This window comes from Rhodnius prolixus, unplaced genomic scaffold (genome assembly GCF_049639745.1).
Source record: "Rhodnius prolixus isolate KJV_2025 unplaced genomic scaffold, Rpr scaffold_20, whole genome shotgun sequence".
NCBI lineage: Eukaryota > Metazoa > Arthropoda > Insecta > Hemiptera > Reduviidae > Rhodnius > Rhodnius prolixus.
In genome coordinates, this window is record NW_027411595.1 from 173587 (window position 1) to 192525 (window position 18939).

Genomic DNA, 18939 nt, shown 5'->3' on the forward strand with positions numbered 1-18939 from the left:
TACTCTAGAAGTGGCATTGCAATCCAGAGATCAGTTAATCCAAGTATTGAGTCAGGCTCAAATTGAACTCAGAAAGTGGGCCTCAAATCAACCGCAATTATTAAATAAAATACCCTCTGAATATCTGCTTCCAGCCATGTCCTCAGACTGTTTAGAAAACGATGAGGAGTCACAATTGAAAATTCTCGGACTTTGTTGGAACCCTTCTCAAGATTACTTCCATTTTCTAATCCGTTCCGTTCCTAATGTTCAAACTAAAAGACAATTAGCCAGTCAGATTGCAAAAGTTTTTGACCCCTTGGGATGGCTGAACCCCATAACAGTTTTTCCTCGTGCAATATTTAGAATAGTCTGTCAAGCCTCCTTTGATTGGGATGATCCCCTGCCCTCATCTATTTTCCAGGAATGGGCTCAGTTCGCTGTCTCCCTGCCTGACCTATCTAAAATTCACATATCTAGATTTTTGTCTTTACCCAATCCTAAGTGTTATTTAGTGCGTTTTGCTGACGCGTCTGAGCGAGCCTATTCGGCCGTGGTTTACCTTGTGTCCCAGTCTGAGGACAATGTCATTAGCCTGGTCATGTCTAAAGCCAGATTGGCCCCCATGAAACCGGTCACGCTCCCCCGTCTGGAGCTTTGTGCGGCCCACCTACTTGCCCTTACGATTAATAAGGTCAGATTACTTTTCCCTCAGATAACCACTCAGAACATCCTAGCCTTTTCGGATTCTACCATTGCCCTGGCCTGGATTACAGCAACGCCACCTCCGCATTGGAAGGTGTTCGTGGGAAATAGAGTAGCTGCTATCTTAGAAAAAGTACCCGCCTCGCAATGGTTCCACATCTCCTCCTCACAAAACCCCGCTGACTGTGCCTCACGTGGAGTACGTCCTCATGAATTAGTGAGTCACCAGTAATGGTGGGAAGGCCCCCCTTGGCTGAAATCAAACCACGAGTCATGGCCCCTTTGGCAAGTAAGTGCCGATTTGTCTGACCCTGTCGTAGGAGCAGAAATCCGCTCCCAGGCCCTTAATGTATCAAGTGTAATGTCCTGCCCTGAGGAATTAGGGACTAAATTTTCCAGTCTGTATACTCTGCAGAATGTAGTAGCCTGGTGTCTGCGATTCGCCCACAATACTAGAAACCCAGTACATCGTATGTCAGGTCCATTGAATGTAAAGGAACGTAACGAAGCCCTGCGATTTCTAATAGTCCGAGCCCAACAGCACTCGCTTTCCGAGGAAATTGAGGATGCTCAGTCCCCCAAGCCTAGACTACGCTTTGTCAAAACCTTAGGCCTATTTCTGCACACTGATGGAGTGCTGCGAGTTGGAGGGAGACTCAGACTGGCCGCTGTCCCCAAATCTCAGAAGCACCCTGCCTTGTTGCCTTCGCAACACCCCTTCACGGCCTTGGTCATACAAGATGCCCACATATCCAACCTCCACGTAGGCCCCATTGCCACTCACGCATTTCTGCGAAGTCGATATTGGATTGTCTATGGTAAGAATGTTGTCCGCCGACAATTGGGAGCCTGTAACAAGTGTTTCAGTGTCAAGCCAACACCCTTCAACCCGCTCATGGGGCAACTGCCAGAAGGAAGAGCAGCGCTTCATCACCCTTCACCACCACTGGCATAGACTATGCAGGCCCCTTCAACGTGAAAATTGCTTCCCTGCGTTCAGCCAAAGTCCTCCAGTCTTATCTCGCCATTTTTGTTTGTTTTTCCACCAAGGCCATACACCTGGAGCTAGTCACAGACCTCACAACACAAGCATTTTTAGCTGCCCTAAACCGCTTCGTTGCCAGGAGAGGTGTGCCAAGTCACATTTGGTCGGATCATGGCACTAACTTTGTCGGAGCCAAAAGAAGACTCAAGGAGGTATCCACACTACTAAATGACGCCAAGTCTCAGGAGGCCATTCTGAGAGAATCCAACAAAAGAGGCATCGAGTGGCATTTCATCCCTCCTAGAGCTCCACATTTTTGAGGCCTCTGGGAAGCAGCAGTTAAATCCACTAAAAGATTACTGAAAGTCACGTTTGGCACTCAAGAGCCCACCATGGAGAGTTTCCTCACAATCATGTGTCAAATTGAAGCCATATTAAATTCCAGACCTCTCACCGCTGTCTCGTCCTCGCCAGACGACCTGCAAGTGCTGACGCCAGGTCACTTTCTTATTATGCGGCCAATGACTGCTCTTCCTACCGACGGTTCATTAACTCCCCGCACAGCGCTTCGTTCCAAGTGGACCATGGCACAATTTACAGTCGGTTGACTGTACAGTTTTGGAAATGATGGCACAGAGAGTACCTCCTCGAGCAGCAGGCCATGCTCAAATGGCATTCGCCTTCCTTCCCGGCGGCAGAAGGACAAATAGTCATGATCATGGACGACAACCTCCCTCGACTGCAATGGTCCATAGGCCGAATAGTCAACCTTCACCATGGGCGAGACAACGTGGCTAGGGTGGCCGAGGTGAAGACTAAGTCAGGACTGATCAGCCGGCCTGTCCGGAAGCTTTGCCCCCTCTCAAATCAGTAAGTGGATCTCAGACGAGTCCACTGCGGAGGAGGATGTTTGGTTCCCCAATAGTGGCGGCCCCCCAGACTTGTTTTTTCCCAGAGTGTGCCCCGCGTCAGTTGGCGCAATTGGGTGAGCCCGAAGAGAGAGGGGGATGTGCTGGTAGGATGTGAAGCCAAGCGTCACTGAGAAGGAATGTCGGCCTTGTTAGCATCAGCTTTTTCATGTTGTGCGTATTATTATTAAAAACTGTGGTTTGTGTTCACAAGGTTATGAGAAAACTGTGTCTTAGTTTATTATTTAATGAGCTCAAACTTTTGGACTTTATGGATAGAGACTCACATAAGTACAATAATTATTACAATTTATTCCTCCCTGATATATGTATATTGTTTTGGACAAATAACTATTCTAATCCCTTTCCCTGTTGTATGTCGCCTAGTACAAATAATTAGTCTAATTAATTTCCCCGTTATATATAGCCTTGTACATTAATTATTACAATTAAGTCTTCCCTGATACAAACAATTGTTCTAATTATTTTCCCTGTTGTATATTGCCTGGTACAGTAATTATTACAATTAAGTCTTCCGTGATATATATTGTCTTGTACAAATAATTAGTCTAATTAATTTCCCCGTTGTATATTGTTTTGTACCAATACTTATTCATTGAGTGTAGTGCGTATTCCGCACCAAAGTGTTATAAAGGACACATACACTGTGGTGTTCAGATCCATTATTATTTCACTAATTGTGTATTGTTTTGTCTGTATCTCCTCGGAGACATTTTAATTGTGAATAAAGATTTATGCTTAATTTGCAAAAAGTGTTCTGAAGACTGGTGGCGTCCCCCACTATTCCAGCCTTAATTTTAATTGCGTCTATATCCACCCCCTCCCTTTTTGACTATTTTTCAGTGTGTCTTCTGTCTTGTCTGTTCATGGACACGAAAATACCTTTAGACACCATTATATCCTTACTTACAGACTGTTGCAATTTTGGTTACTTCACTTACAACACGCAATTCTATAAACAAATCTTTGGAACATCAATGGGTAGCAGCCTCGGTCCTATTCTTGCAGATATATTTCTAAATAACTTAATTGAACAGTCCTTAGAAAAGTTACCTTTTACAACCCCCTTCTTTTTTAAATATGTAGATTATTGTCTCACAGCAATCCCCAAAGACAACATACCTCTTATCTTAAAGACATTTAATTCCTACCATCCAAGAATACAATTTACGATACACATGAAACAGAAATAGATAATCAAATCACCTTTTTAGACATTTCAATAATCAGAAAAACTGACTCTTCACTCATAATTAATTGGCATAAGAAAGCAATTCGTTCTGACAGAATCTTACACTTTCTTTCTGAACACCCATACAACCAAAAAAATTAATTTCATTCGCTCTTTCTCAAAAAGAGTTCTCCTCCTTAGCCATTCTTCATTTCATGACCAAAACAAAAATTTACTTTTTAACATTTTCAAAAATAATAGTTATCCTACGCGCTTAATTGAAAAAATACTAAACCAAGTCACCAATCAACTCTCTCTTACTGACATTGACACTTCCGTACAACATTCTACATTACATTCTGGTTCACAACCACCAAAGAATATTTCCATAACTTTTAACCACGGCCTTTCAGAAAAAATATCATTTATATTCAAAAAACATAATATTTCGACAGCTTTTAAGAACACCAACACCTTAAATACATTATTCACAACACTAAAAGACCCTACACCACATTTGTTCCGTTCAGATGTAATTTATAAAATCAATTGCGAAAATTGTGATGCGACATACGTCGGACAAACATCACAATATCTAAACAAGACTATACCAACACCAACACGACTGCAAAACTAAAAAACCTAATGATACCTTATCTGCTCTATCCATCTAGACTTACAACACGAATTTGACTTTGACAACACTTCCATACTTGCAACAAACACCAACAGAAACAAACGAAACATATTAGAAATGATACACATTAAAAAACAACAAAAATCTATCAACTTTAGGACAGACACGAACAATCTTTCAAATTTTTACAATAACATTCTTCAAACAGTAACATAACAAATTACTCACCACATTCCTTAGGTTTTTCCAGCCCTATTGTTTTCACCCCTCCCATACCACTATATAAACCCGCTTTTCCATCAATTCTTACAGTTATGATACTCGTTGCTCTACTTTAAGCTTCACAAACTTTTTTTTTATAATGTAAGTCTTTCCAAATTATATTTATCTATTTAATTTTGTGTTTTGGAAATAATTTTTATTTATTTATTTTGATTTTTTCAATTTTATCTTTATTAGTGTAATATTCCTTTTGTACAGACTCTGAAGAAGGTAGTAAAAATTACCGAAACGTTGGTGAAAAGGAGTGTAATGGGGGGGGGCAATTAATATAAAACAAAGTGTTCGACCACTCCAATTTTAATTTAGTCAAAGAAGGATCAGGGGTGGGGGACACCACCAACACTTGAAATACCCTTAGTAAAAAATATAATTAATGTTTATTCAACAATTAAGGAATAAATGACAACGTTTACAATGCACTTAACAAAAGGAATAGTCTATATTACAATTAAAGAATAAATGACAACTTACAATGCACTTAACAAAGTGAATAAATTCTATATTTAATTCTTTCTTAATTACTAGATACGGTATTGGGGATAATTATTCAAGGAACAATTAATATAACGACAGAGTTCTGACTCTCTTTTAGCGCTAATACCAGGCACGGTATTGGAAAGGATACAGTTTTGACAATGCATTAAATGTACAGGGCTGTGCACAGGAAATTCTCTATAAGCTAGTTACAAATACCATACAGGAATCCTGGCATAAATTATTATTGGAATCATCAGAACCCCAGACGGGGGTGGCAAGTAATTTTCTCTTAATAATGAAAGTACAAGACTTACATACATGACAGATACTGAAGGTACAATAAATAATAACAATATGGCCATTAAAGTCCAATTCTTAACAGACAATCTCTCCTCATTAGCACTGGCACATGTTCCTCCGGCGGAAGGACGCCATCAATTTGGCGGACCGACGCACAGCACACAAGGTCAGTCAGCAGTTCCGTCACTGTTGAGGTGTCCAAGGGCAACTGAACTTCTGCCTTGCACTGGCCACCATCCCCACCACGTCCAAACAACCAATGCTGCCAACGGACAATTGTCGCTCAAAGAAAATTCTGGTCAAGGGGGGCCGCAACTCCTTGCAAGGATCCAACAGTTGGTATAAAGCAAAAAAGTTGGTTTTATTCAAGACCGCACCTCGATATTCACCAAAAATCATCTATCAAGAACGGTCGAAAAAACCAAACCATCATTTCATTTATACTTCCGCCCGTAATCTCAGTCATTTAGAAACCTCCGAAAAAGCATATTGATATCATTTAGGTAATTTTACTGCATTAAATTTTCAATAATATTTTTTAGAATTTATTGTGCCAAGACCCTTTAGCTGGCCAGTGAGACTGATCTTTATTCTACGTACATTAAAACAGAAAAAGACAAAGTTAGTCTATATTACTATTTTTTCCGGCGCATCGACGTCTATGGTTATTAGCGCCCGTTGCGTCGTTAAAATTTTTACCCAAATGTTAAGAACTCGTCTGACAATATGGGCAGAAAACAACAATGTCATTCCCGATGAACAGTTAGGCTTCCGCGCTAATAGAGGCTGTTCTGATGCAATATTTGTTCTCTCATCGGCTATCAATCTACAGCTGACAGTGAAAAAGAGGAAGGTGTACGTAATTTTCGTTGATTTTCGAAAGGCCTTCGATACAGTGCCGCACGATAAGTTATGGCAGAAATTATTTAGTATTGGAGTAAGTCCGAAATATATACGTGTCATTAAGGGAATAATAATAATAATTTTTTTTTTTTTTTTTTTTTTTGGGGGGGGTGAAATGCTACTTACGCACACTGTGCCGGACTCCCTCGCGGCCTACCGGCTAAAACACCCCCCTACTGCCAGGCCTAGCCTGGATTCGCTGTGATGTCAGCATTACATCAGGCTAGGCCTCAATCCTGCCCCTACCCAGGGGACCCTGCTTATACGTATTCCATGTCCCTCTTTTTAGAGACGAGTACTTCTCTTGCAAAACCAGCCACTAGCAACCAGTTAGTCCTGCAAGAGAGCATCGCCTCGACCAACATCTCAGGGGTCAACCGCCCGATTATCATTTCCAAATCCTTTCTGAGGCGACCCCACCTTTCGCACACAAAAAAGGTATGGTAGGCGTCATCTCTCACTCCTGTACAGTATAAACAATCGTCTTGGGCCTCCTTCCCCATCCTCTTGAGGTATGCTCTAAAAAAGCCATGCCCACTCAAGAGTTGGGTAAGGTAGAAATCCACTTCTCCGAAAGACCGCCTCATCCAGATGCTTATATCTCTTATAAGTCTGGCGGTCCATCGGCCACGCGGCTCCTTGTCCCAAGTAGCCTGCCATTCCAGGACGGTGCAGGAACGCTCCTCCCTGGACACGGCTTCCCTGTTGATTTCCGTTCTTCTCTTATAGAGCCTCTTACGCTCTCCAGCTAAAAGAGCAATAGGGATGACCCCAGCAATTACCATAATAGCAGGCTCGGATACGGTGCGATATGCCGAGGCAATCCGCAGTGCACCGAGCCTCTGGACCCTAGCCAATATCTTTCTATTTGTCATTTTACTTAGAGCATCCGCCCACACCTCCGCCCCATAAAGGAGTGTGGAGTGGGTGACGCTCATCAATACTCGACGGGTGTTTGCTCGCGGGCCTCCTACGTTGGCCATCAGCCTCCCCAGCTGCGCGACATTCTTCGCAGCTTTGTCTGCAGCCTGCTGAATGTGCAACCTAAAACTTAATCGCCTATCCACCGTCAATCCCAGGTATTGCACAGAATTCCCAGAGATCACCTTCTCCTCACCAACATCCCACAAGATGTCCGTCGGAATCCTTTTTTTTGTTAAAAGCACAACCTCAGTTTTGGCCAACGCCAGAGATAGGCCGTGCTCGGCCATCCACCTGTTTACCACCCGCATCACTCGATTCAGCTTCAGCTGAGCTTTATCCGTGTCGCGAGCAGCAATTAGCGCAGCGACATCATCTGCGTAGCCCACTAACACAGTCTCCTCAGGCATATCCTGTCTGAGTAGACTGTCGTAGGCTACGTTCCATAAATCTGGGCCCAATATTGAGCCCTGTGCCGCGCCCGCTGTCACTGCCGAGGATCTTGGTCCGCTAGCAGTCTGATAAATGATTATCCGATTGCATAGATAATCACTCAAGACACGCAAAAGGTATTTTGGGACACAAAAATTGTCTTCCAGAGCGCGCAGCACGTCAATCCAACGAAGGGAATTAAACGCGTTCCGCACGTCCAGTGTGACTAACAAAACTACTCGACGGGAGTGGTGATTGTGGTCTTCTGCCCCTCTCACTGCTTCGATGACCTCTCTCACTGCATCAACGGTGGATCGCCCTGTACGGAAGCCATATTGTCTCGGGGATAGGTCTCCCGCGGCTTGTATCGCGGTTTTCAACCGTTCCCTAAGAAGCCTCTCGTATAATTTGCCCGCCGTATCGAGCATACACAATGGTCGAAAGGATGATGGCAACGAATCCCCCTTACCCTTACTGATTAAAACTAACCGCGCCACCTTCCATCTTGAACTAAACATCCCAGATTTCAGGCAGGCGTTAAACATATCAAGCAGCAGTCCAGGTTTCTGCTGTGCCACGATCATTAGCACTTCATTAGGAATGCCATCAGGGCCCGGTGCTTTCTTTGCTTTTAAAGAGCGCACTGCCCTGTCCAGTTCTCCACCTGTAAAAAGAGGGAAATCCCCTACATCTCCAAAGTCTCGCTCTCTTCGTTCCGGATGAGATGGGAAAAGCGCCTTTACAATGCCTTCCATAACCGACACATCCATCACCGTTTGATTTTTAAAGGCTCCTAGTTTCTGGGTCACTATCTTGTATCCAAGACCCCATGGATCCAAGTCAACCTCATCCCTCAGCTTTTCCCAGCATCGTGCCTTACTCCTGAAGATTGCGCGTCTTAGTTCCCGCTTAGCGGCTTTGTATTCCATCCGACGAGTGGGTGCATCCGGCCGGCGACCAGCCCGTTGTGCCCTTCTCCTTCGTTTAATACAGTCCTTTCGAAGATTGGCAATATGTGGCGACCACCAGTACACGGGAGGTCTTCCATGCCAGGAGCTCTTCCGCGGCATTGATTGTCGGCACGCCATGGAAATCAATCCCATAGTTGCTGCTACCATGGCCTCAGCTCCAACCTTCCCCTCTGAACACACACTTTTTATCTGGGCTTCTCCACAGCTCAGGACTTCGGAGAGTAGGTCAACCTTCATCTTATCAATATTCCATCTCGGGAAGACTTCTTGTTGCCTCGGCCTCTTATCACCCATCCTTTCGCTGATTTCGAAGGTGATATATTGATGGTCGCTTCCAGTGAAATCCTCAATGACCATCCAGTTCTCGATGCGCCTTGCTAGCCGCTCACTGGCCATGGAGATATCAGGGATTGTTTCGGATTGACCTGGACGTCGAAAAGTTGACGTTGAGCCAACATTTAATACGGCAAGTCCTGTCCTAGCAGCCATCTCCAAGGTAAGCCTGCCCCTCATGTCCGCCACTGGCATCCCCCACTCCACTGCCTTCGCGTTGAAATCACCCACCACCAATACCCTTCCTGCCATATTTGTAATTTCGTCCTCCAGGGAACTTAACTTTTGCTTAAAATCATGTACGCTCTCATTCGGGGTAAAATAGCAGCTAATATACGTTTCCCCCTTACTTCTTATCCAAACGTAACCATTTCTGCTTCCATGGTCTTCGACCTGGATGTTCCCCAACTCAGGGATCCAGATAGCTGCCGTCCCGAGCAGATCTTTAAACCACGAGCGCGGGTCTCGGTATCGGTACTGTTCACTTACCAACACCAGATCCACTTCTTTCTCAATAATTAGTTGACTAAGAAGTGAGTCTGCTGTTTTACTTCTGTGTAAATTTCCCTGGAGGAACTTCATCCTGCAATCGATTTCTTCGCCTGTTCTAAAGCCTCCCGGAACACCACACACCTTCCCGATCCAGGTGGGTGCTGGCATGCTTCTTGGGTAAGGTTTCTTTCTGTACAGAGTACACAGCTTTCTTTCCCATTGCATTCTTTTGCTACGTGGCCCGTTCCACCGCATTTGTAGCAGAGGCTACTACGATCTGGGCCCTTACAAACTCCCGCAATATGTCCAAACCCAAGACATTTGAAACACCTGTTTACAACTGCTCTTTTCCTAACTCTGCAGCGAACCCAACCGATTTTAATAAAACCATTCTTTGCAAGCTCGCTCGCGCCCCTCGCATTGAGTTGCACCACCGCGACCTTCAACCCTCTACTGTTAGGTTTCGTAAGGTGAACTTTTACATTTCCTACGTCCTCCCCCAACTGAGCTTTGATTGCTTCCACAACCTCTTCCTCAGTTGATAGGCTATCGAGGTCCCGGATCTCCAGCGAGGCTTTAGGCTCGAGTTGAGAAACCGTCGCTTTCTCTTGTAGAGTCTTAACAATAGCCATCTCAAAGGCAGTTTTGCCTTTTGCATTCCGCCCTAATTCAACAAGAATATCGCCAGTTCTTGTTTGCCGGATACACTTGACTTCTGTCTCTGTGTCCTCAGGCTTCACCTTCCCTCGAATTTCACCCAGAATTTCAGCGTATGATTTCCCTTCAGCTGGCTTGATCAACAAAGCATCTGAAAGGGGTCTTTTTTGATTCGTCTTCTTCTTATTCTTCTTCTTCTTATTACTCTTTGTAAGAACAGGCTGCACTTCCCTACATATTTGGGCTGCCTGTAGGTCACTATCCTTCCGTGTCTCCCGTCCCTTCCTAGAGCGAACCTCGGTCCACTCATTAAGGGGTGGGACCTTACTACTTACTGCTTCTGTCTTCTCCTCAACCGCAGCAGTTTCCCTCTCGTCCAAGATAACAACTGGCCTAGACACTGGTGATCCTTGTGATATCGTGGCCCTACCTTGCAGTCCAATCAGGCGTTGCAGTGCTACCCCCCAGAAACCTCTTAGGGATTCCACCACCTCTACCGATTCTTCTACTTCGTAAAGGCCATCCTTGATGTCCATACTAATATTACGTTGCCGACTTGTGGCAAGTTTCATCTTCTTAATGACATCCTTCATTCTATTTAACTCCTTGTCCATTCTTACCAAGGCATCCTCTATATCTTTCTCTTCGGGAGAACCAATCAAACCACCTGCAAGTACCCGTGAGATTGCCGGGGATTCACGCCTCTCTTCAGTCACGTTGCTTGAAGTCTTCCCTGGCAGTGCATTTGATACCTCTACTGGCTTCGGCTTGTTCGTCCTCTCTATCACACTCCCAAACACAGGCGGAGAGGAAGGCGGCGTTCTCTTTATTCTCGAGCTCCGCTGAAAGGGACTAGAATCAACCCCAGCAGGTGGTGTCGCGACTCCATTATCCGTGACACTCGCCAATTTTTTTTGGGTTAGGGAACCCTCACTTCTTGTCTCTTGCTCTTTTAAAACTATTTTCTTTGCATTATTTTTATTCATTTTGTTTTTCGTTATATTCTTCTTACCTCTTAACTCTCAAACTCAATTGGGAACAAGATGTATTCGACCCTCCCCCCCTAGGAGGAGCCATACCCCCGAAACCGCGGCCCCCCAAGCGCAGCGCGCCCACAGGTGGTGGCCTCGACAGAGCCCCCCGCCAACCGCAGCAGGTCCCTAATCCGGTCGCCATCCGGAACTACTACAGCCGACGAGATTATGCGCCGAATGATAAGGCAGCCAGGTCGTGAAGGCTACTCCGACCCGGGCCAATGTACTGTCCGGCGGCCTGGGAGCGCAAGAGTAGAACCCAGTTTTTAAGCTGTACCCTCCACCGTAGGGCCCACCGCGCACGAGGAGCCACGAGAACGGGGAGCATCCCCCCAAGGGAGAACAGGCCGAAAAGAGGGCAAGGAAAAAGAAAGGAAATGAAAGAAGGATAAGTAATGGAATTAAAGGATGGGCAAAGAATGTGAATAAAGAGAGGATAACAGGTATCGGGTCAACGGACAGTTGCCCCTTTAGACGCCTCCTACGTCAAGCGGAAGATACTGTGGCCCTATTCTACAACCCCGAAACCACAGGGGGTAATAATAATAATAATAATAATAATAATAATAATAATAATAATACTTTATTTAATAAATAGAAAATTCAAAATACAAGGGTATAAAAGTACCATACGGCATGGAATATCCGTCTGCCGGAGGTCGCTAGTATTTAGAATTACAAAATTAATTAGAATTTACAAACTGAAAAATTAAGAAAATTTGCCTCAATCAAACATAAAATAAAAATAGATACATATCAAAAAAGAACACACTTATTAAACTAAAAATTCAACTAAACGTGAAAATGGAAAAAACTTTAGACAGAAAATGCTTAACATACAGAAAATAATAAAATACAGATAAAAAAGTAAAGAATACAATTTAAAATTAAATAATAGTGAACACAATAAACAGATAAAATAATTTTTTTTTTTTTTTTTCCTCCTTTTATTTTTATTTTTTTAAATACAGCTAACATTGAAGAGAACAAGTTGTTTTAGGGTTTAGAAATTAAAGGCCTGCACTAATTGATATCTGTAAGCCCAGGCGTGGCGGGCAAACTGAACAATCGGCTGAATAGTGGTGCCATTCAGAATGGTTATAAGTTGCGGTCTGGTTAGGGACCGGCAACCCATGTAAAGCAGTCTGAGCTCGACTAGAATGGTGCACTCGGCGACAAAATGAAAAACATCTTCCCTGGCACGAGAATTACATAACGAACACATCACTATAGGACGCTCTAGCCAAGGGGTATAATTTAACCACAACAACTCACACCTTAACCTAAAAAACCAGCGCAGTTCGTAGAGGGTAACCTTCGGAACTTTTTCAACTAATATGTCCATCGTAGGGGAGCTATGACTAAGAACCTTGTACAATAGAAAGCGGTCTGAAGCTTGGGCCGACACTACAGCCTCCTCCCGGGAGCGGGATGCGATAGCTGAAAGTAACGTGGAGAAAAAGAGCTTCCAATCAGCCATATTACTATTGCTAAAATTAAATGAGCAATCATATTTATTACAGAGTACATTCCAGTGGGCAAACCACGAAGAATTATGCCTAATTACTTCCAAGGCAGAAACTTTAGGCAGGCGGTTATCTGGAAGCTGCAGGGATTTTAAGACATATTTGAAATGAAGCCTCAAAGTAAAAACTAAAATTAATTCTACAGAAGTTTCCAGATACACCATATAATTAGGGGTAGAACTCGGCAAACGAAACAATTTTTTTATAAAAAACCTCAGTACTCTTTCAACAATCTCATACCTTTGGTACCCCCAAATTTGACAAGCGTAACAGAGGATCGACCGAGAAATCGAATTAAATAATTTATATTTCGCTGACAGTGGCACTTGATTCTGCGACATAAAATCCGACCAGATGCTGTTGAGCCCCTGTTTCGCAGAGGAGACAACCTGAAGTAAATGCGGAACATAGGAAAGACGCGGAGTCAAATTAATCCCTAAGTACTTGTAGTCCCTAACAATTTCAATTATAGAACCTCCATATGACCAACGATCCTTTTGGGCCAGTCTACCTCCCTTTCTAAAAACCATGACCTTGGACTTAGAAAGGTTGACCGTCAGGTTCCATTGCGTACAAAACTCCTCAAACAAATTAATATTTCTCTGCAATCCCAGGGGATGGTCGGCCAACAACACAACGTCATCCGCATACATTAAAACCTTAACTTTGGTGCCTCCCACCCAAACACCACTTTCCAAGACATGGGGGAGATCATCCAGAAAGAGGGAAAACAAGAGAGGGCTTAGGATACAACCCTGTCTAAGTCCAGAAGTTACTGGGAAGAAATCCGAAACCCCATTAGTCCCCCTTACAGCCGAAACAGTTCCCTCAAAGAGTACTTTCAAGATTGTCACCACCTTAGAGGACAGCCCCAAATTACACAGTTTGTAAAACAATGCATTACGGTCGACAGTGTCAAAGGCCGCCCTTAAGTCTACAAAAAAACAAAATAATTTCTGACCCTTATGTAAAAACTTTAGATTAATGATGTTAGTCAAAACAAAAAGGTTATCAATGGTCGAATATCCTCTACGGAAGCCCGCTTGAAATTCGCTGAGAAGATCCTTCTCAGATACAAAAGATTCAATTCGACGTAGCAGAAGAGAAGAAAATATTTTAGCAACAGCGTCAATACAGGAAATACCCCGATAATTTGTGACATCATCAAGATCTCCTTTTTTGAAAAGTGGAAATATCAGCGACTTACTAAAAGAAGAAGGAGTGACACCCAAATCAAAAATGTAATTGTAAAATGATAAAAGCTTTTCGAGAAAGATACGGGGGGCATTTTTGTAAAACTCGTAAGGGACCCGGTCGCAACCCGGGGCCTTGTTATTATTTAAATTGGAAATTACCGACTGAAGTTCTTCTATTGTAAAGGGAGAGTCCAAAGTAGAACAAACCGAATAAGGTTCAGCGTATAGAATGGAGACCGACCCAGAGGAAGGGTTAAGAAGAGCTTGAAAATGACTCGCCCAGGAATGCAGAGGTACATTATTTCCACAGATAAAGCGTTTACCTTTAAAGTATTTCACCAAACGCCAAAACTCCTTGGAATCCTTAGCTGACTGCAACTGAACAGCAGCAGAGACATAAAATTCTTTCTTCTTCCTAAGACATAACACCTTGTAAGAGCTTACGGCCTCTATATAGGCATCCTTAACAATGAAGGAATCCGTTTTTCGAAAAAGATTAAGCAATTTAAAGGCTTTAGCTCTTGCATGCAAACAATGACAGTCAAACCAAGGCTTTTTACGGCGAGAATTAATAAACGAGGAAGCAGAGGAATCAGAAGGGTAAGAGGCTTTAATGGCATTCACAAAAAAATCTAGGTAATCTTGAGGAAATGAAGAGAAGGAGGTGACATGCGTTACTAATGATTCTAACTTACTTTTATACAGCCTTGTGTTCCTGCCAAACTAACTGTGGGAGGAGCGGAAGGGATGACGGAGGAGGACAAGAGCTAACAGACAAGGAAAAATACAAAGGGAGATGGTCTGAAAAAAATTCAGACAAAACTCTGAAGTTAGCAATCAAAGTTACAATATCGCGACCCACACAGCAAAAATCAATAACGGAACAACCTTGCGGACCAATAAAAGTATACTCACCCTCCGGGTCATCCTGAGAACGCCCATTCAATATGACAAGGTCATTATTATCACACAGTTCCAATAACCTTTTACCATTGGCGTTCAGAACCTTATCCTTAGAATTTCTTTTAGGCACACAATCAGAGAGATCCATAAAGAGATCCTCAGAGAAAACCTGTGAGTCTCCCACTCTAGCATTAAGATCCCCAACTACGACAACTTTTAGGTGCGAGTTGTGCTCTAGAAAATTATAAAGATTTGTAAAATCGAGATCCCATGAAGTACAGTTTAAATAAACAGGTACTATAAACAAAACATTTGTTGCAGTTACAATAGAAATTAAATCCTTATCAAGTACTTTAACAAACTGTGCATACTTAATCAAATTAGCTCTAATACCATATAGTGCACCACCTCTAGCACGGCCAAACTTGCCAGATCTCTCAGCAGGCAGCCAGCACAACTTGTAATCTTTAAAATAATCACTAAAAAAAGAAAAATTATTCTCAATTACAAATGTTTCAAACAAAAGGAAAATATCCTGCATTCTTAAAAAATTCAAAAAAAGATTATCATTGATTTTAGACTTCAATCCATTAACATTTAATGAAATTATAGATAACTGAAGAGACTCTTGAACCTTGCGACAGACGGCTGACTCTCAGGAGAAAGAAGATTTACCTGCAGTTGCTGGGATGAGAGAAGAACCAACTGAAGAAACACCTTGTTTAATAAAATAATCTTTAGGCAGAGAGTTGTTACGTAGAGATGTAATAAATCCAGATAGGTCTCTACCCAGTACCTCGTTCAGTTTAGAGACGCCCTCAGCATCACCAGCAATCAAACCTCTGGTCACACACCACTCAAATCTATGATTGCTAAAAGAAAGATTGTCATCAAATACAACCACTTTCAAATTGTTATTTACTCTTAAAATTTCCCTACGTAGAAGAAGCAGCTTAGAACGCTTCAATCTTATATTGTTAGGGAAATCACGATGAATAAAAAACCCAGTATTCTTCAGTTTCTTGGCAACTTTAAGTATTAATTGAATATCCGCGAAGTAGGTAAATTTAACTAAGAGCGGCCAATACTTTGCATCTTTTCTGCCAAGAGGAGCAACATAAATGCTGTGAATATTAATAGATACATTTAACACTTGCTGACAGAAATCAAAAATTATTTTAGAAAGATCGTCTTCAAGCTCAAACTTTAAACCTCTAAATATCAGATTATTACTACGGGAACGAGTATCTAAAACATCTAGAGATTTGTTCTGCTTATAGTTAATTACTTTTAGGGCCTCAATTTCGCCCACCAATTCACGATTTGCCTCTTTCAAAGCAGAATAGTCATCATGCAGGGCTTTAATATCATCTTTGGTGGCAAGTGAACCCAACTTAGAGTCTAAGAGGTTATTCATAACTGTAGACATTAACTGAGTAAGTTGGGACATTGTCATTTGACCTACCTCTGTGTCTGTCGAGACATTACTTATATCCATCTCTTTAATATCTGAGGATACTTTTTTAACACTCTTTTTATATTCCAGTTCTGGAGAACTCCTACTTCTCTTGATTCGTGAAGACGGCGTTGAGACAGTCCCAAATTTAGGAGGCATACATTAAATTTTCAAACAAAAATAGTATGAAATAGTGAAAGTAACAGTTCTAGAGGTAAAAATATTTCACCAAAAACCATATGAGCGCAGCACAGTATAATTGTTGGAACAGAAGAGACACACTAAGTCCCCACCACCCACCTGATTACAGAGCACAAGCTTTTAATATAAACAATAACTGTAACAAATACACTCACAACAAGCAAAGTCCCCAACAACAAATGAATAAACTGGAAAGTCAAATGACCTTGAAGTGAGAATTAGAGGCAAATTTCTCACAATTTTTCCGATAAAAAACTAAAAATAACTTTTGAAAATGATAAACAAAGCAAAAACGAAAAACACTGACAAAAAATTAAAACTCGAAACGGCTTAAAACCTCCTTTAAAGCAATAAAAAGCAGAGCACACAAAAATAGATGTTTACTCCTTCAATAACAACTAGCAACTCCATTAAGGGAATATATAAACTTGCAAATATTATCATTGAAAAGAATAATACTCAATCTGAGATAATAGATGTTACCCGTGGAGTTTTGCAAGGTGAAAGTCTGAGTCCTCTGCTGTTCTCTTTATACATTAGTGATATTGTGGAATACTTTAGGAAAAAAGGAGCATGTGGCATTAATATAAACAGTAAACAAGACCTGTTAATGTTATTGTACGCAGATGATATTGCAATTACAGCCTACTCATGGCATGATGTACAACTGAAATTAAAGTTATTGAACGATTATTGCATTGAAAATGATTTACAAGTAAATATTACAAAAACAGTTGTAATGCCGTTCACAAAAGCTGGACATTTTAAAATAAATAATAGATTTATGTACAATGAGCAGCCGCTAAATTTAGTAAAGTCTTTTAATTATTTAGGTGTGCCACTGTCTTCATCGGGAAAATTTAGAAAAGCTTGCGATTATTTTGTGAATAAAAGCGAGGTGGTTGTTCCTAGAGTAATGAACATATTATCTCGCTATAAATCTGATGGTTGGAACTCTAAAGTTCAACTCTTTAAGTCACTAATATTGCCGACCCTACTGTATTCCTCCGAAAATTGGGCTGCTGATTACTCGGATATATTAGAAAGAGTACAATTAAGATTTTTCAAATACTTGCTACATTTATCTTCCAATACCCCAAATAGTTACATCCGCTTAGAAGTAAATAGTTATCACCTAAAATGTTATATATTCAATAGAATGATTAAATTCTGGCACAAACTGTTATCATTACCTAATAATCAAATTCAGAAAATCTGTTATTTAAAATTAGTTCAGGAAAATAATAATACAAATATTCCTTACAATTGGTGTTCACGTTTAAAAAATATGTTGTACAGCATCGGTGCCATAGATATTTGGAACAGTCAAAATCCAGTCCTTCTAAAGAACAACCTCACCAATTTAAAAATTTCATTTCAGAATAACCTTTTGTGTAAGGATGTAAATAATGTTCTGAACTCCAGGTTTAACTTTCACTACAGGTTAGTAAGTGCTTTAGGCATCGAGGAGCACTTTCTTAATGTTAACATGAGCATTGCAGTTTTAAGATTATTTGTGCAGTTAAGGCTTGTTAGCAATAAATCTCCAAGTTTTTTCATAATGGGGAGGAAATTTAAATTTAAGCCAGAAAACCTCTGTTTTACCTGTTCATTGTTTAAATCTGACACGTTAGAACATTTCTTAATAGAGTGCCCTTACTACAGTCCCTTAAGGTATCAGCATTTGAATAAATATACATTGGAAATAGTTTCCCTTTTGACTTTCCACTCTAAATTAGAGTTACAGAATTTATACCATTTTGTAACTCAAGCTTTGGAAAAGCGGCAAAAAGCAGGTGTAATATTAGGGCTCAAGTAAAATTCACAGTTGAGTATATTAATTTAAGGAAAAAAAATTGAAATAACAATAATTTTTAGTGAAATGTATCATTTATTTTTGTTTATGTTTATATTATTATTATTTTTTTACATTATGCTCATTTAATGTAGTACACTGAAGTTTATTTATGTTTAACCAACTGATAGAATTGATGATAGAATGGTTCTTAAATTGAGAAGACACGTTATAAATTCTTAAGACTTTATTTAAGCAAAACACTAATCACATAAAAGGGCACAATACAAAATACAGAACGTATTACAATTTACACTTAGTTAGAATAAGACTCCATGTTACCGACGCTATGTTCTGGCGGCAATTACTAGAATTTCCCTCTAACATTAAAATTTCCCTTTAACACTCCTCCTAAATTTTAATTATTCTTTAAAATAACTTTATTCACTTATTCCTAAGCAACTTCTAAAGTATTCGAATTTTCTTCTTTGAAGTGGCTTGGTCAATAAATCTCCAAGTTGTTCATTTGTACTGATGTGTTCGATTTCAATTTCTTCTCCTAGTTTCTCCTTAATAAAATGATACTTGGTGTCAATATGTTTAGTACGTTTTGACGCTTTTCCATCTTCTTGATTAATCATATAAATTGCGCTT

The 18939-nt window shown here is 41.2% G+C and overlaps 2 protein-coding genes across 3 annotated transcripts in view; both read right to left on the bottom strand.

Annotated features, from left to right (window-relative positions):
* The window catches only part of LOC141451958 (uncharacterized), a 338906-nt gene that overhangs the window by 125251 nt on the left and 194716 nt on the right, over positions 1 to 18939 (bottom strand). The gene's annotated exons all lie outside the window — the stretch shown is intronic.
* Positions 14696 to 16868, bottom strand: LOC141451984 (uncharacterized). Of its 2 annotated transcripts, none has more exons than XM_074123801.1 (3): positions 15509 to 16868; positions 15227 to 15312; positions 14696 to 15067 (listed from the first exon to the last, which is right to left on the bottom strand). In XM_074123801.1, exons 1-3 carry the CDS (start codon positions 16446 to 16448, stop codon positions 15050 to 15052), a joined length of 1044 nt encoding a protein of 347 aa, XP_073979902.1. In that variant the 5' UTR covers positions 16449 to 16868; the 3' UTR covers positions 14696 to 15049. The 2 variants fall into 2 exon arrangements, with proteins under 2 accessions (XP_073979902.1, XP_073979903.1); XM_074123802.1 differs by having other exon boundaries at positions 14696 to 15312; positions 15509 to 15705; positions 16299 to 16437.